At 37.4% G+C, this 19,769-nt stretch overlaps 1 protein-coding gene across 1 annotated transcript; it reads right to left on the reverse strand.

Annotated features, from left to right (window-relative positions):
* Window positions 1-5,309: 5,309 nt before the first annotated feature.
* Window positions 5,310-17,556, reverse strand: LOC128227020 (uncharacterized). The gene is made up of 17 exons (XM_052937181.1): window positions 17,460-17,556; window positions 17,295-17,323; window positions 16,631-17,093; window positions 14,975-15,084; window positions 14,483-14,569; window positions 12,790-12,912; window positions 12,475-12,609; window positions 11,491-11,568; window positions 11,079-11,200; window positions 10,736-10,822; window positions 9,936-10,025; window positions 7,410-7,502; window positions 7,002-7,212; window positions 6,650-6,796; window positions 6,439-6,515; window positions 6,224-6,294; window positions 5,310-5,783 (listed from the first exon to the last, which is right to left on the reverse strand). The coding sequence occupies exons 3-17, from the start codon at window positions 16,996-16,998 to the stop codon at window positions 5,624-5,626; spliced, it is 1,959 nt and encodes a 652-aa protein (XP_052793141.1). The 5' UTR covers window positions 16,999-17,093; window positions 17,295-17,323; window positions 17,460-17,556; the 3' UTR covers window positions 5,310-5,623.
* Between the last annotated feature and the right edge of the window lie 2,213 nt (window positions 17,557-19,769).

Here is a 19,769-nt window from a genome sequence, read left to right on the forward strand (position 1 = left end):
TAACCGACACGTCGACAAAACGTTAATGCTTACCCGGCTCATTGACGAAACGTTAATGCTTACCCGGAACATCGACGAAACGTTGATGCTTACCCTGCACATCGACAAAACCTTAATGCTTATCTGGCACATCTACGTTACGTTAAAGCTTACCCTGTAGATCGACGTTATGTTAATTCTTAAACGACACGTTGACGAAACGTTAATGCTTATCCCGCACATTGACGAATCGTTAATGCTTACCCGGCACATCGACGTAACGTAAATGCTTACCCGGCACATCGACGAAACGTTAATGCTTACCCGGCACATCGACGAAACGTTAATGCTTACCCGACACATCGACGAAACGTTAATGCTTACGCGGCACATCGACGAAACGTTAATGCTTACCCGGTACATCGACGAAACGTTAATGCTTACCCGGCACATCGACGAAACGTTAATGCTTACCCGGCACATCGACGAAACGTTAATACTTATCCCGCACATTGACGAATCGTTAATGCTTACCCGACACATCGACGTAAGGTTAATGCTTATCCGGCACATCGACGAAGCGTTAATGCTTATCCCGCACATTGACGAATCGTTAATGCTTGCCCGGCACATCGACGTAACGTTAATGCTTACCCGGCACATCAACGAAACGTTAATGCTTACCCGGCACATCGACGTAACGTTAATGCTTACCCGGCACATCAACGAACGTTAATGCTTACCCGGCACATCGACGTAACGTTAATGCTTACCCGGCACACAACGAAACGTAAATGCTTACCCGGCACATCGACGAAACGTTAATGCTTACCCGGCACATCTATGAAACGTTAATGCTTACCCGGAACATCGACGAAACGTTAATGCTTACCCGGCACATCGTTAATGCTTACCCGGCACATCTACGAAACGTTGATGCTTACCCGGCACATCGACGAAACGTTAATGCTTACCCGGCACATCGTTAATGCTTACCCGGTACATCGACGAAACGTTAATGTTTCCCCGGCACATCAACGAAACGTTAATGCTTACCCGGCACATCGACGAAACGTTAATGCTTACCTGGCACATCTACGAAACGTTAATGCTTACCCGGCACATTGACGAAACGTTAAAGCTAACCCAGCAAATCGACGAAACGTTAAATACGATGTACACCGAATGTGAACAGCATTAATACAATAAGACTTTGATAAATTCTATTCAGCAAGTATTTACATCTAAATAAGCTTTAAGCATATGATTGTAAATCATATATAGTGTGTACTTTACCGTCAATACTTGATGCTAATCTAGTTTGTTTTATACTAAATGGCCAGATTTTCTTTTGTCCAATGAGAAGGCAATTTTCATACATTTATTTCAGCAAGTCAGCAGTCAGCTGTTATTGATTTAAATAATGTGAAACGGCAGATATAAACAGTGGGTGCACCGCATCGAACCATTTTATTAAGTACAACCTACAACCTTTAGCCATTACTTAATAAATACGAAGTATATTTTTTCCAGACTTCTTTTCTAAATATATTTTACATGACCTTATTCAAATTGAATGTTTAGAGACAATTACTCTTTAACGAGTTTGTACGGAGGTTTCGTGTACATGTATTGAGATGATAGCTGTTTTTTGCAGTAAATCATTTAAATGAACAAGACTTGCATGTTACTTTTACCGTTAATAGTGAAAAGTACTAAATATAAAAAAACGGAAATAAAAAATGATTAAATATTGGCACACAATACAAATATGATTGATGCGGAAATGTTTATGTATTCCGATAAATTAGTTATTTTTCGATTCTTATTAAGATATATGGTAAACAAAAACGAGATATTATAAATGCGTTGTATGTGCATTTTATATTTTGCCGGGTCAGCTTGCGCGTCGTTAAATTCACATTCAAAAGTTTTCCACATTTATCTATCAACTAGCTTTGTCCGTCCGTTCGCCCGTCTGTCCATGGTACCACTGATTTATGTCACTACAGAACGAATTCAAAATGCTAGTTTGAAATTATTCATGATCTGCCGAGAAACCAAAGATAAAGCATGTTACAGACATCATAATATGATATTTAGATTTAGAATATCAGCAAAACGAAAGTTGCGTGTGACTTTCAGCATAATTTGAATTATGAATGTTCCCAGTGTTTGCTGTATGTTTAGTTTCTTTCTAGAAACATAGTGGCAAATAAAAACAATGCGCTCTCGTTTAATTTCTGCGTTATTATGATTATGTGAATATTTTTTATAAGAAATGTAGGTCCTTTCTTACCAGCAATGGAGACTTCATTTGACCATAAATGATCACATATAATAATAAAATAACGCAAGTACATAACACTGAGATTCAGGCTACGAACATGTGTTTTGTATTTCATTAAAAACATTAAATAAAGTTAATTTTCCAATGAACTGCAGTTAAAGATCCTTCTAAATAGCTTACCTGTATTTCCATTATTTCCATTTGAAATCGAAAATGGTATTCGCTGTAACCCAAGATGAAGAATGACGTGCTGACACGCCCCCTTAACATTATCTTATCCAAATTGAATGATTAAAGACCATTACGCTATAACGAGTTTGTACGAAGGTTTTGTGTACATAAAAGTGATGATAACTGTTCTTTTCTGAGAACTTAACTCATTATAGTGAACAAGACTTGCACGAACGTAATATATTATATGATAGCTTAATTTAATAATCGACACTTTAATAAAAGTGTGTACACTAGTATCATTGCCAATGTATTGTTATGAACATAGAAACGAAAACATTTTCTTTATAACGACTGAGGTCCTATTCTAAATGATTTCAGGTTGCTTTAGTATGGCCATCGTGAAGGTAAAAAAACTGGTAACTGGATTTTATACTCAAACTCAGTTGAGAAAACTTTCCATCAAGATCATCGCCACGCATGTCAACCAGTTTATCGTTACGGCTGTCATTCAGTTCATCGCTATACTAGACTCATTTCACCACTACAATTGCCACACATCTCAATGCGACACTTGTCCTTTATTTCACTGCTACGATCGCTTCCATGCCCACTGCTTCACTTTTCGTCTAGTTCACCGCTGCACTTGTCACCAAGTTTACCGTTTGTTATCCAGTTCATCGCTACATGTGTCATACAGTTCACCGCTACGTTTGTCACCCAGTTCACGGCTACGTTTGTCACCCAGCTCACCGCTACGTGTGTCGTCCAGTTCACCGCTACGTTTGTCATCCAGTTTATCGCTACGTTTATCACCCAGTTTATCGCTACGTTTGTCATCAAGTTTATCACTACGTTTGACATCCAGTTTATCGCTACGTTTGTCACCCAGTTTAACGCTACGTTTGTCACATAGTTTATCGCTACGTTTGTCACCCAGTTCACCGCTACGGCGCCATCTTCAACTTTCTATGTTACTTTATTCAAAAGCCAGAATTGCTCAGTATGTAGAGCCGTGTGTAAGATCGTGCACTTCAGTCAGATTGCAGAAGATTTTATCACTATAAAATCGTGATGAATAATAATTTAGAAACGTAAAGATAAGGATAACTACGGCAGCATTCATTGAATATGATACTCTTATACAAGTATTGAGTATAAAAACAATCGTTTGACGGCGAGGTATCGATGTCTTAAAGTTGGATCACTTCAAAAGCCGATAAGGTTCCTTGAAATTAATTAGGGAATTATTAATGGAAATTGTTGAACCTACAAGACTTGCCAACTTCAGGAAAAACTCACTTCTTGACATTTTAATCATGAAACAAAGCCCAGCGGTTATTCGTGTCTGATCGAATACAAACTATTATTACGTGAACCATGACAATGTACAGTGTTGTGTTTAATGTGGTATGAGGAACTTCCTCATTCAGTCATTGTATTAATAACGCGAATTAATTTCGAGGAAAGCATACTACGGGAAATCATACTTGAATTATTTCAGATGTCTGTTATACCTGCCGTCCACTAGGGACCCGAAGGGTTCCCGAAAGCGGAATCTTGCATCGAGATGTTTTGGCATTTCTTCGCGATGTTCTGGAACCTTTCCGTGTCATTCCTTAACACTTTTGAAAACCTTCTCGGCACTTCGGGCCAAATCGGGATCGAAATTTTCGGCATCCAAATTTTAAAAGTTTTTTTAAGGTTTAATTCGGGACGGCTTCGGGATCTTCTGCAAGCCAACGGGAACCATTCGCGGCGTTCGCCCATTGATTAATGTCACCGAAAGGTTCCCGAAACTAGCAAAATTTATCGGCAACCCTTCTGCAAAGCATCGGGGCTGTAATGGACGGCAGATATTACAGATTTGTCATAACATGGTTGTGTACTGTTGTATTTTAAAATGGACACATAATGTGGGCCTAACTTACGGTCTGTTCAACGTACCTGTAATTGATGACTACCTAACATATTCATTAAAAAACAAAATCATTTTAAAGTATATTTTAAGATTAAAAACCCAAATACCATTCATAAAATATGTCAAACATTTGAACACCGAAATAGGGAAGGGAAAAATCGTTTATTCTAAGCTGTTCTAGTTTGGGTCGCAAATTCCTTTGTGGATACTAGTTTTTTCCACGAAAATACGAAAATGAGCCAAATCCCGTGGTGAAAATGAAAAATATTAATGCGGCCATCTGGCGTATTTTCGCATCGTCGCATTTTCACCCTGCCTCTTGGCGCATTTTCATATCTACTTCAATTGGCTCAATTTCTCCTTCCGGTTGGCATGCGCAATTGAACTGGTTTACAAAATTTCCACAAATACTGTCAAGCATACATGGCCAAGTGTTAAACATTTCATTTATGTGCGTTACAGGTACATATATTGAACAGTTTGAAGAGAGCGGTTTGAGTTGCGCTAATACTGCACATGTCTACCGGAAGGCGAAATGCAAACTCGAAGGTCGGACCTGTGTTCGTCTTATCGTGACGAAAAATCGACTTTGTGAAAATGGGCTGACTGGGTGATGACTATGCCCCATTATTATATGTTCGCCCTGACGCGTGGCGCATTATCTCATTCCCGTCCCTCGACTTGGCTTCAAATAGACCGAAATCCAGCTACGCTCTTGCGGCCGTTTCAATAGAGATCTGAGTCGTTAGTTGTATTGTTTTTAGTGTCATATATTGCAATAATATTTGTGTGAATAGAACTTTAGCCACTGCCTTCATCTGTTACATTCAAAGCATTTGTAAGAGTTTTTAAGCCAGGTTTCTATATGACTAAGGTCCTTTGTTTAAGCCCAACCTCAGATTTAAATTAGTAAAGTAAAAATGAATAATTACTTCTTTTTTCTCTTTTTATTCGAATACATAATAAAAAATATTTTGTGCAGAAAACATAGATATGCACATTTCTTAAAGACTTTAATTATCGATTAGATGGAATTTAGGAACTGGTGTTAGTTATACATTTAACAAAATGCGTTTTTCATATCACAATAGATTTTTCATGATCATTGGTTAACTTAAAATATGAAAAATGTAATTGCTTTATTATCGCTGGCGTGCTTGCACGAATTGCGCTAACACTATAGCACTACAAACTGTTTGCTATCTTCGGGGAGAAGGCAAGTGGATGCATAATTAAAATAGTCAAAGACGACTGAAATTGGCCTATTTGTTTACATTGGCATTTTTATTTTTGTTCTTATTTTTCCGTGGCGTTGGGATAACATTTTTTTGGCCCCCACCGACGGAAATATTTGTCTTCTGCTCAGTGGCTTCAGTGGTCGAGCCCAACCTGCTTCCCCCAGACGCGCTTCTGCCGCTGTTGCTGAAGTTCATGAAGTTTAGTATTGAGCCTGTCACAACACTATTATTCTAAGAATATACCCATAGCCTTTACCGATTATATTTATTTATTCATAACATATTTATTTACCTATATAAATCGATTTAATCGGTCGAAATATCAGTGCAGTTTCTGTAAAACTAAATTTACTTTTGTATGAGTTCCAGAATGTATAGAATTTACGGATAAACGAATGAAAGATAATGATCTAAATAACACAAAAATGAGATGGCTTGCACCTCGGTTTTATCATTTACACTTAAGTTCTAAAAATTATATTAGAAGTTGTTTATAGATACGTTGAGGTGCTGAGTTATACCAGCTGACCAACAATTGTACATGTATTGAACGGTGAAAAAAAATATATCCAAATCAAAGTGCCGTAGGCATGCCAACGGTGCGAGATACGGTCCGAGACTTACCAGAATTCAATTTCGTATTTCCCGTCCTCGCCGTAGCTGTAGTCCCCTCTCTTACCGTCGTCCCATCGAACCTGCACGTGGATTATACATGTATTCTGCATCTCGAACATGTTTCTACTCAAAATCAATTACTCAATTGTAAAAATATATAAATAAATAATAAAAGGAAAAATGAGGGGTAACATTCACATTAGTTTATCTACAGTCTCATTTACCAGTGCCTTAGGTGGATTCATTTTGACGACAACGCCGCGGTCCCACACATTCTTGCCCGTTGATCTCCCGTCTTTACCTGGAATTACAGCGTTAAATTTGTAAGGAAAATAGCAATATACAAAACATGTATCAAGTTAGAGAGAAAAGGACAAAATGAGTGATCTACAGTAATGCATAGTTACCTGGGAATGTTGGAGGGTAAGAACCTACCAGGTATGACGAGGCAGCCGACAGCGACCTTCTTCCCAGGCGGAGGAACGCGAGGCTCGTCCACAATAAGTAGGTCGTAGTCTCCGTTACCGTAGCAATATATATTCGCGTATTCATCCGCGTCCCACTCAACATATACTTGGACATCTGTACGAGAACACAATTAAGAATATTTTGACCTTGTGAATATACTAGTTTCAACTCATTAAAACCATTTGGCCAAGAAAGCAAATCACATGTCAAATCTTAACTTTCTATGTAATATATTACACTGATATAAATAACTGTAACTCCTACTGCATACTATTCGATGCTTATAAAACTCATGCCGAGTACGTATTTTCAGCTTTACCATTATCGCATTGCCCTATTACGGTTCCTGGTCCAAAGCTGTCCTGTGGCGGATATCCCCAGTCTGGCCCACGGCGCACGCGCGTCCCCACCGCTGGAAGTAACTTGCTGTCCGTGTCCGTATACATGTCATATGGTCCCGATCGGCGCCCAAAGCTGATGACCTTCATGAAACGGCGTTCCGCGTCTTCTTTTATATCTTTCAAATCTTCCTATTAGTAGAAGCAGTGATTATTTTCATGACGCCAAAGACGGCTTGCACGTTGGATATTTTTTCCAAAACTGGCATGGAGATAGTGTGTATAAATAAGCAATAGCAGATGCAATAAATGTTTTCCAAAATCATTCGTTTTACAGTGATGAGAAACGGCGTTGCATGTAATTATAAGACCTCCGTTGAAATCTGTACCTTGTCTTCCTCGGAGAGGGATGGGTCGTGTGGCATCATCTCCGATATCAGCCCTGGGCCGCCCAAACCTAGAGGATCCATGTGCGTTGTATGCTGACATGACAGAAGATATTATGCACAATTCATTTATATTTATGGGTGGTAAATCAAGCACGTCAGCGTATAAGTGAAATTTTGAAAAGGGACTCGAGATAAAGTAGAAATAACGAGTTCCTTTCTATGTTCAAATTTCGACTAAATTACTGTAACGTTTTAGTTACCAATTTATGCTGCGTTTATATGACGATATTTGACCCCATATGCCAATTTACCACTCGGGCAAATATATGTCTGGTAATGCAAAAACTCGCCAAGTCTGGAGATTGGGTTATTTTTTCCTCGTGGGTAATGTGTGTCATATAAAGGCAACAACAACTAATTTGTCAATGGGGGTGGGGGAATTAATTTTTTGAGGGCTTTGCAGGACATTTTTGATAACTTAAAATGTTTTACGAAACGAATTGTTATGAGATCTATAAAACTGTCTATAATATCAAAGTGTTTGTCAAATTCTTTGGCAACTGTAATTAAAATAAACTGAAATGTTTTATCCAATGTTTATATCTCATTTAACTGTTTCATAGCCACGTTTGGCTTAAGGTTGTTTTTTGTTACCCTAACGACAACATATGGAGTGCTAAACATTCAAAAAGCAATAGGTTAAGCAATCACATTCCACTGTGCGGATTGTATGAATTTTCAAGACACAATTGAGTCTTATAAGAGTTAAATGCACGTGAACACGTAGTTTCAATGTTTTCTGACACAATTTTAAGTGGAGAAATTTTATATTAGTTTCCCCAAAGGCTACAAATTCTCTAACAACAGAAGCCATTAGGATGTATGTGGATTGGGGAGTCTCCCCGACGCGCGTTTTCCTATGTATATATATTCATCTAAAAGTTGAATTAAATACTGTACTCGCCTTCTTAATATGCCGAAAACTAGATACCCTTAATTATGTTATGATATGCTTTTATATTATGATAGCATTGGCTTTTGTAATTGGGTGACTTCTGTAAGAGAAAATTTATATAGTAACGGCTTTGGCTACATTTGGGAAAGCCAACATGTCATTAATGTTACGTTGTTTTTATTCCAGTATACTAATAGGTTAAAAGATCAGTATTTGCAAATATGGAGAGCCAAATGTATAGCGATAAAAAGTTATCATTATATTCTCAATATAAAACAAATTTAACACTTGAAACATATGTTTATGTTCTAGATGTAGCTAAATTTCGTAAATGTTTTGCATCATTCAGATGTTTTGTACTTAATCTTTCTATAGAAACCGGTAGACATTTTGGGAAACAGAGAGAAGAATGCACTTGCCCATACTGCGAATGTTATATTGAAGATGAATTCCATTTTTTGTTGATATGTCCTTTATATAATGTTTTAAGAAATGTTTATATTGCAAAATACTATCGAGAAAACCCTACTATTGATAAATTATATGATTTAATGTCTAGTACAAATGCTTTGAATATACGTAATTTAATTAGCAATGTTAATTATTATGCATTTGAAGAAAGAAAATATTTTATGGACATTTGAGTTTGATATCATAACATGTCATTATCACTATCTATCATGAGTTTTTGATATATGTATGCTATTGTGTTTGTGAACAATAAACTTTGAAGGCGATCCCAACCCCCTTTATAGTGTACATAACGAGTAAAAGCATTATCAACCTATATAACATATCATTTTGATATATCAGCTGTGAGCATTCATACAGAGGTGGGGACGTCACACGAGACTTCGAGAGTACGTGACGTTCTTGACATTCCCCTCAGGCAAGCCAATTTTAATGAAAATATCGAAAGAGTAAAATTCATAGAATACACCAAAAAACACCATTTAAGTTTAACGTTTGCAAAACATATTTTGGAGGTAGCACCACATCCCCTTGACATCCGAATGTTGATGTAAAAGCCTATATTTTTGGTTTCGTACATGAGGGTGCGCACTCTAAGTTGCGCACCGAGGTAACGCAACCCTAACGCCAGTTCCTGGTAGTATTAAACACAGATATGCAATCATTTGTCAGTAGTAATAGATTAATCATTTCGATAAATGTCTTTTTTCAACAAACGATATTGCCTTTTTCTCATCTGCCATTTCAACGCGTCCAAAACAAACCCCTCTCTACAAATATGGTTATATAAAGTTTATTTGAAATTATAAACGCAGCATATGAAGAAAGTCGACATTTCGAGATCATAAGTAGAAATGTCGACACACCTGCACCAATTGTGCGCTCCGTAAACAAGGTCCGGAGCCATGAATCAACTGATATTGGAATGTTTGGCACCCGAGCGTTGCATCGTCACATCTATTTAATCTACTGTCGGTATATTCTTTCGAATGATTTTGCTATATTAAACAAAAACTATCTAGTGAAAGCATCATCGACCTTTAAAAAAACTATATCATATCAATCTGAATCAATTAAATATTTTTGCAATGAACACTCACACATAGGTGTAGATGTCGCGCGAGACGTCGAGCGTACGCGACATCCTTGACCCTTCCCTCAGCCACAGTGCTCATCAGCTCGATGAACTCCTAGAAGAAAAGAAAGAAATCAGTATACGAGTACGTACATGCCGTTCATAGTTGCTTGTTTAACGACTAAAAATCACATACCATAAGTTTCTTTAACTAATTCTTTTTCTAGGCTCCAGCTTCACAAACATACTTCATGAAATACTTAAAAAAACTCATCTTACTTTGCCTATATCAGTTATCACCCTAGCCTGATACAATATTTAATATGTTTTTACTTTGTAAGAATCGGATGTTTTCATGTAGGCATTGATACAAATTCTTTTTAATGATTTAAAATTGTTTTAGAGAAAGCAGTTATCGCTAAAACATATTTTTATTAAAAGACCTAGCACAAAAAGCTAGGCTAAATACATATCAACAAATACTATATAAGAATATTCAATAACCAGAATCAATATATAAATATATATATATATATATATATATATATATATATATATATATATATATATATATATATATATATATATATATATATATATATATATATATATATTTAAATAAGCTTCTCAATGAATGGTAGATAATCTTTGGCCTGGCCTCAGAGGTATTTTTATTTGAGGAAACACGAAAGGTTTGAAATACGAATTTTTAATCAGTAATCTATTCATGTGCAGAACAGTTAATGTGATCTGTTCACATAGGCTGTGGCAGCAATGTTGTGGCAGCAGGCCATTTTCTTAAATATTGCATCTTCACCGCCATACCCTGTCGCAGTCCCCCACCGGAATACAGAATAATTCAATATTCTTTTGGCTGAACTCCTCCATCACCTTCAAAATGTCTGTCTTAGTCTGAAAAAAATCACGAGAATATATACGGCTTTGCTTCAGCAAACATATGGCGAGAAATATCTACCTACAGTTGTATAAAATAACATTTACAACCATACAGTTTCTTACTTTGCCCCATAGCAACTAACTTGGACTACACGATCACCAATGCCGACTTTAACATGCACGCGCTAACAGCGAAATATCATCCCCCGTATGAGGCTTTGAGTTATTTAAGAGGGAATGTACTAAACATATACTCTTCATAACTCCCTACCGCATCACTGTCGTTGTTCTGGGTATCCGGGCCGCCGATGAGCGACAGCTCCGTCGGCCGGCCATCCGTCACCAGAATAATCTTCGTGTGCACCATGATACCGTTAATCAACATCTGTTGTTCTACAAATGAAAACACCACCTTTAGTCTCACTTAATAACATAGTGTGTTCCATACTATGATGTCACGATGACGAAAATACGAAAAACTGTTCCTGAACATGTTGAACGAAGACCACACAAGAGATGTTTGCAATAATATGGAAGTTATACGGTACCGGAGAGGTACAATTCTACTAAAGTGAAGTGTTTTAAAACGTTTCAAAGATTATTATATAAAATTGTACGTTGAATGTTTAAATTTAAAGCGTTCGACATAAACAATTTACTGGGTCATTAGTTGTTATTCTTACGTCTAGGTGACCATGCTGCTGCCATGGCATACACAAGTCCACCAAACAGAGGGCTGGGTCCGCCAAGTTTCAGGTTATCTGAGGACGAGAAGAAGTTGCTTATGAGTCCAATAATGGGTTGGGACCGTAGCTTAATAAATAAATAGACACAGCAACAGGACTATGGCCAAACATCTCACCGCATTTCGGGCACCTGACAAATCCAAAAAATAGTAAATCGTCTCCTTACTTAGACGATACCGCACGCAAATCTAGAAAATGACTGCCCTATGTTCAGCTGTCATGTTTTGAACGATATAAATATTAGAGACTCAGCCTTGGAGACACAGGCTCAGACTAAGGACTCAGAAAAATTAACGATACCATTTTAACAGCCCTGAGTCTTAAGCCCACATTAATGGATATAAAATGTATTTGAGACTTACACTCAGAAATGCATATTTTTGTAATTTAAAAAATAAATGTCTATCTTGTTCTGATAGACAAATAATATTCCAACAAGAGTAAAACATGGCATTTGTCGAGTAGTGTGTCTTTTTCAACAACACACATCTTCTGATCATTTCTTACATGAAAATAAAAACAATGGGGTTTAGAGTTTTAAGTCTTTAACTCAATCTCAAGATGATTTTGAATGCCTAGCTGTATCCATCCCTCTGGCACTAAAATAAAACTACAGCTGTATATTTACAACTGACTGTATATAAATATACAGATGAAGCTGTACTTTTAATAACAGCTGCAACTATAAATTACAGCTGTAGCAATATATTTAAATTTGTAGCTATGTTTTGTGTCTTGCAGATGTTAAAATTACACTAATGAGCCACTTGATACCACATACCTGTTGACAACATTGGTGGTATAGTCCTCTCTCCAGTTACAACGCAAACACATTTACTGATAACAGAGAAGAACGAATACTGTAAGAAGTTAAATATGCACTGTTCATTGTCGTCAACTATAAAAAGAAATCGCACATACCAATGATAGTTCTGACTTTGTTGTAGTCGCTAGTGTATAGTGTCTGGATCTTGGTCTCGTGACCGAAGGTTACAAAGGCAACGTTTTGCACCTCCAGTCCACGTGACGCGTACTCCCGTCTACACTCCTCCAGACCTGAGAAAAGAACGATGGCAATGCATAAAGCTCGTCACCTGGTCGAACTGCGTGGACCATGCAGTGTAAGGTTTTAATGTTTCGATTATTGTGTGAATGTTTATGAAATTTATTTATTAATATTGTAATTGTTTTTGGTGTTGTTTTAAAAGAAGTGTTAACATGGAAAACCGTTTGCACCTGCCAGGTAGTTACAGACGAATGTTCGCGCCTGCGCCCATGCGTTTCCGGTGGCCATGCTCTCAGATATGTCAAGGCAGATGACGGCGTTCACACCCTCCAGATCTTTCATATTCGACCGCGCTGAATAGTAGAAAAAGAAAAGCACTTTTAATAATAACATAGCAAATATTTATTAAAATAGCATATTTTTGCATTGCGCAAAGGAAGGGTGGGTGCTTTTGATTGTCACTGTATAATATGAAATGAATAATGTACTTTACAAATCATTGATGACAAACGACTTCATTATAAGCAGAAGGCTCGATCGGTAAGCAGACCACCTTTTTTCTTCAGATGTGAAGAATGGGATCTCATATTCAACGAAACATTTTTCCTGTAGAATTCAGTGTGATCGATGCAGGTTTTTGATGTTCTCATTTCATATGTTTCATACTGGTTAATTTCATTCAAAATCCGATAATTTGTTAAGGATAATGTCCCACCTATATATTTTGTTTAGATATTTTTGATTACAAAGTCCCATGGCTCTGAAAACAACTTAAGCCAACAACACGCAAAGGCAAAACGCAAAACTGCGTTTGTTTCCAGATGTGAATCTGAAAAAGCAGCATTGAGACAGACAGACGGATGAACGGACTGACATCAAAGGCAAAACAACGACAACAAGAGATGTCAGTAAAGTGACATATGCCTCCGATTGGACCTTGTCGGTCGGACAGCTATTAATAAAGCTCACTAGATGTTTGTAAAACCATCTATGCTCCCCCGTGAAACAGCCGATTAGCCATTTAGCATAAAATGCCTAAGAAGTATTTTACGGGCATGACCAACCTCTCGCCAAATTTGAGGACCACAGGTCTAAGCGTTCTGTTTATTTTGAACGGACAATGTGTGTTTGTGTCCAATGCCACTTTGGCATGAACTCTGACTTGCCACAAAATCAAAAGAGGTCATCTGCTTCTCATGACTTAACTCTCTTCCAAGTATAAGGACAGTATGTCCTAGTATACTTAGACAAGCTCTTGTTCAAGGTCACCAAGATCGCAACCTACTGACCTCACAATCAATAAGGGTCATCTGCTGGTCATGTCCAACCTTCCTGACAAGGTTTAGGACCAGTCGTACTCTTATTTTCAATCGGATAAGCATTTTGTGATTATGATCACCACTACCGTTACATACTGACTTCCAAATCAATACGTGTCACCTACTGACCATCACCTATACCGTTCTAAGTTTAAGGACCTTAGGTTCAAGCGAACATAAGCAATCAAACGAACAAGGTTTGGTCTACCGAATTACCGACGGACATGCGGACCGACATGTGGAGAACAATATACCCCCTCTTATTCAAAGAGGGGCATAATTATATATCTGCCACTCAATAGATTGGAGATTTATGTATAGACCGACAGAATGGCGTTGAAGTCAATTCAATTATATTGATATGGCTGCCGCTTAAGATGATGACACAACGGATGATGAAAATGAAAAACGTTGCAACACTTAATGGCATGGACAAAGTCTGTAAAAATGTGATTTAATTGTTTACTACATTTTTGGAAAAAAAACATATCTATCTTAATTGAAAGATGTGAAGAGTAGGCTTCTTTACATGTTTTCTTTGAAAATGTGAGCAAAATATGATCTGGGTAGAAAAAAGTCATACGACGATCCCACTATAAACTACCTTCATCCAATGTTGTCTGTGCCACGGACCTCCAGCCCGACTCTCCCAAAAGCATGAAATCTTTCCGCGTCTGGTGGACCACCTCCACTGAAAACACATATGTCAGTTATAAAGATACGTTCATGGACATGCACTTCCCTTATTCAGCTTCTTGCCTGCAACGCGACTCGTCTGGGGGACCACTTACACTGAAAACACACGTGTAAGCTTCATAGAATTTACGCCGCGTGTATTTTGATATTGCCATTACCTCCCGTTTTGTGCGATGTAAACCGGGACTAGAGAAAGTATGGAAATCTTAAATGGTAAACCAAATTAATTTTAACATTATTTGGTCATATTTGAAAGATATTGTAATACGTAGCAACTATAATAATACTATAGGGTTACAAGTAACACGTGTACGCTGAATATATAATATGGAAACAGTGTACATGTTCAGTATTATTGAGGGTATTCTTGAAATTCTTAAGATAAATTATTACGGCCAACCTTGCAATCCTTCCGATCCCTCGTCCTTCTTGGTGTCCTCGGTGGTCTCCTTTGCAGGCGGGACTGGTTTCGAGGGGAAATTTGGGGAACTGATCAGTTTGTCACCAGAACTGTCAAAAAGATACACATCCAGGACTTAAACTAGTACTAGAATTATTATAATTTCGGCTTTTGATATAAAATTCCATGTTATACGAGGTTTATTAAAAATATGTCTACACTGTACTTCATAGAGGAAATGATTATATTTGAACATATCAAAGAAATCTTTCCTTTTAATGGGCCAAATTTCATTTACATAAGTTTGTTACATTCTAAAACATGTGAGGTAGAACAAGACGGCGCAACCAAAATGACGACAGATGACGTTGTTTTCATATATGTAGATATAGATGGGGGTTTTTTAAATAGCGTTTTGGATACAGAGTAATAAATGTATTAATAACGTTACCATTGAAAAGTTTCGTACATCATAAAATTCTTTTCTTAAGGAAACGTGTTTGCAAAAAAGGCACAGCACGCTAACATAACGTCATATTTTTCAATTTTGCGACGTAAAAATTGAAGAAACTTTCTATTATAGCTTCAAATTTTAACATTGATCGAATATACAAGTTGCATGTTAATTTAAAGCACTTTGAAATGAAAATTTTCCTGAGATTTAAGATTTTTAGGCAAATTCAAAACGAAATGTTAAAGATTCATCCATATTTAGACGTCATTCATCTCTACCACTCACCACGTCATAAAAGCTTGATTCTCATAAAGTGTGTTTATCATTTTTATATTTAACCAATAATTCATTAGTGCATTGGTAACATTATCTCTGTGTAAATTGTTTTCACATAAACTTTTATATACAACCCTTTTATTCAAAACGCCGAAAACTAAATGAATTTTGTCCACATTTCTTGCAGTTTATTTAGAAGATAACCTTAGTTTATATACACATCAATTATGAGGAGGAGACGTCAAAACCTTGAAAAGTTAAAAAACAAGACTTAGCATTTTAAGCTCGATTTTTCGCAGAGTATGGAGAGCTTTACTACTCACCCTAGCGTCGGCGTCGGCGTCAGTGTTATACATTGGTTCAGGTTTTGCATATAAACACCTTTTAGTCATTTTTTCATGAAAAGTTTTCACGTATTGTATTAAAACATCAAATATGTATTCCCAACTATCCAACCTACTTAATTACTCAATTTAGATAAAAAAATTAACATAATGCAAATTATGGTCCTTTATTATTTGACTAGGAAATCTGGTTAAGGTTTTGCATGAACGATACATAGGTTTTTCAGCAAATACTTAATGCATTGTATTGAGAATTCAGCCCCTTCAATATTCTGGTTAGAGTTTTGCATGTAAGCACATATAAATTAACAATCCACCAATAACTTGATGCATTGCATTGGAACTTTATACAATAAGTAAACTTTATCTTGCATATAATGTAAAGTATTGCCCTTTATTACACGATTTAGAAATTATGATTAAACACACATAGGTCAATTTCTCAGCAACTATACAATGTTCTCAACCATCCAGCGTATTTAATTAATCAAGTTAGATAACTTTATTTCTCTGTGACATCTCTTGTTTCAATGGCCCTCGTATTTACATTATCCCTGGCAAAAAATTTCTGCGTCCACCTACCTCAGCTTAGCAGACTGTGTGTGGTTGTGTTTTGAAACAGGTTTTATAGCTGACTTCGTTTCATTCCTCGAAGTAGTCCCAGAAGTGTTATCTGAGGTCATTGTTGTTCCAGGGTCAGTGTTAGTTTTAGTGTTCACATAATCTGACTTATCATTTAGTTCTGCTTTAGGGCCTTCCTCGTTGTGTTTAAACTCCATGTGAAACGGCTCCGATTTTTCGGCACTGTTTGTATAATAGGCGTTTGCAACATGCTTTTCGGATACAGTGTCCGTTTCATTGTCTGTCTGTCCTGACTTCTTCTGCAGTTTGGAATCGTCCGTCTGTACGGTGAGCAGTGTTTGCTGCATCTCCTCCATCCGGGCAGTCATCTCATTGATCTGTTTTTGAAGGTCATTCTGGGTGTTCACGAGACTGGTATGGTGACTATGGAGTTCGTCTACTCGTGTTGATACGGTTTTGATTTCTGTTCAATTTAAATATCTTACTTGAAATTCAATGACGGTAATTATTTCTTCTTATCCCATTAAACAGTATTATCATAACTATTTTGTTTTTATTGTTATAGTTTATTATAGTTTTATTCAATTTAAAGTCAATAAGTAAAATATAACTAAATATTACTTTAAATTTATAAAAACACAGTAAAAATGAACAATATCATTACCAGTCTGTGTTTTTTGTATTTTTTCTTTGCTGAAAAAAGAGAGAAATAGTATATATAGTATTACTTCAATCAGGATAATACGTACAATGGTAATATACTTTATATGTCTATTTAAAAAGAAATGGTATGAAAATTGCTAGTTTTTCTACCTTAAGCTGAACATACCAGTTACATCCATGTCCGGAGTCTCGGAGCTGGTTGAGTCTGTTCAGCACGAACTTGCTGGTCGTCTGTATCTGTTTCAGGTCCGAACTTATCGCTTCAACCTTTTTCAAAATTAATAAGAATGATGAAATCCAGTCAGACAATTATTAAATCTAGTATAGACGTCGCACAAGCCAATCCAGTACAACGACGTAACGTAACAGCTAACCCGGCACAACGACGTAACGTAACAGCTAACCCGGCACAACGACGTAAAGTAACAGCTAATCCGGCACAACGACGTAACGTAACAGCTAACCCGGCACATCGAAAAAAGTTAAATATAACCCGACGCATCACGATAATGCTAACCCGGCACATCATGTTAATGCTAACGGGGCACATTTTGTTTAAGCTAACGCGGCAGGTTTCGTTTAAGCTTACTCGGCACATTACGTTAAACCTTATTCGACACATTCCATTTAAGCTAACTCGGCGCATCAAGCAAATGCAAACCCGGCATTTTTCGGTAAAACTAACCCGGAACATTACGTTTATGCTAACCAGGCACATAACGTTAAAGCTAACCCGACACATCACGGTTATGCTATCAGGCACATTTCGTTAAAGCTAACCCGACACATCACGTTTATGCTTTCAGGCACCTTTCGTTTAAGCTAACCCGGCACATCACGTTTATGCTATCAGGCACATTTCGTTAAAGCTAACCCGACACATCACGTTTATGCTATCAGACACATTTCGTTAAAGCTAACCCGTTACATCACGTTTATGCTTTCAGGCACATTTCGTTAAAGCTAACCGGGCACATCGCTGAAACGTTAAAGCTTACCCGGCACATCGCACACACACAGTTAATACATTACAACAGATTGGTTAACTATTCGGTCATTTGTCTATGTATTAGTTTGAAAATTCAGGGACGCCTGATAAAGAAAAATGATTTTATATCATTAAATCATTATTGACATACTTCAAGGTTTTCGTGGCATTTCTTCTCAACACACATATATTCAAATTAATCCTAAGTCTTTAACGTATTTGTTTAATCTGAATTTTCAGAATCGCGTAATAGTATTACTCGAATTCGTGACATTGTAGACAAGGCTGAGGCATAAGATGATGTTGATACGCGGTTAAATCGCTATTCTGATTCTCCTGTCATCGTTTTCATGAGATACGTAAGTCCTTGTCATGAGTAACCAGGCGCGTAGCCAAGCACACTTCCATACTACCAGGAGAACTTCGATTTTGAAAAAAAGATTTTTTTTAATTGCCTGATGTTATACTTGTAGAAGCCTAAGTGAGTTTCAGGCCAATTATGAAAAAAATAAAATCGTCATAACATCGCATTCGTAGACAGTGTAGAACTATAATCCGTTAAACCCGCAAATGTATGCGTATTCAATAAGACAAGTTAGAGTACTATTCTGACGTAAATTTAAGCTGTAAACTAAATAAATAGTACTGGTTGTTTCCCTTCTCTACCACACCGTCAGGCAAACCGAAAGTTTTAAAGCGGGGTTTACACATTGAAAATGGCGACTTCAACAACATCTGGGCCGCCTTATCCTTGGGCCGTATCCACGTACATTTTTCATAGACTCAAACTCCGACTCAGTCACAATCTCAGACTCAGGCTATGCTGATACTATTTTGAATTTCGTATTCACTAACGATTTTATACTTAGACTCAGCTGACAATTCTTTCCATCCAGATCACCGCTACGCATGTCAACCAGTTCACTGCTGCAACGCTTGCCACTTATTTCAAGGCTACACTTGACTTCTATTTCACCGCTACGCTTGCTACCAAGCACACTGTTTTACTTTGCATCCAGTTAACCGCTACGTTTGTCATCCAGTTAATCGCTAGGTTTGTCATCAGTTTCACCGCTACGTGTGTCATCCAGTTTACCGCTACGTTTGTCATCCAGTTTATCGCTACGTTTGTCATCAGTTTCACCGCTACGTTTGTCATCCAGTTTATCGCTACGTTTGTCACCAGTTCACCGATACGTTTGTCATCCAGTTTATCGCTACGTTTTTCATCCAGTTTATCGCTATGTTTGTCATCAGTTTCACCGCTACGTTTGTCATTTAGTTCACCGCTAGGCTTGCTACCAAGCTCACTGCTTTACCTTTCACCCAGTTCACTGCTACGTTTGTCACCCAGTTCACCGCTACGCTTGCTACCAAGCTCACTGCTTTACCTTTCACCCAGTTTACTGCTACGTTTGTCACCCAGTTCACCGCTACGCTTGCTACCAAGCTCACTGCTTTACCTTTCACCCAGTTCACCGCTGCGTT

The sequence above is a fragment of the Mya arenaria genome, chromosome 3, assembly GCF_026914265.1.
Source record: "Mya arenaria isolate MELC-2E11 chromosome 3, ASM2691426v1".
NCBI classification, from domain to species: Eukaryota; Metazoa; Mollusca; class Bivalvia; order Myida; family Myidae; genus Mya; species Mya arenaria.

What these genes read in the sequence shown, in the direction of transcription:
- LOC128227020 (XM_052937181.1), bottom strand. Translation starts at nt 16,998, where the DNA reads ATGACTGCCCGGATGGAGGAGATGCAGCAAACACTGCTCACCGTACAG. An exon ending in CGCGACATCTACACCTATGT is followed by an intron (nt 7,503 to 9,935) that starts GTGAGTGTTCAT and finishes CTGTCATGTCAG; the next exon opens with CATACAACGCACATGGATCC. An exon ending in AATAGGGCAATGCGATAATG is followed by an intron (nt 6,797 to 7,001) that starts GTAAAGCTGAAA and finishes GTTCTCGTACAG; the next exon opens with ATGTCCAAGTATATGTTGAG.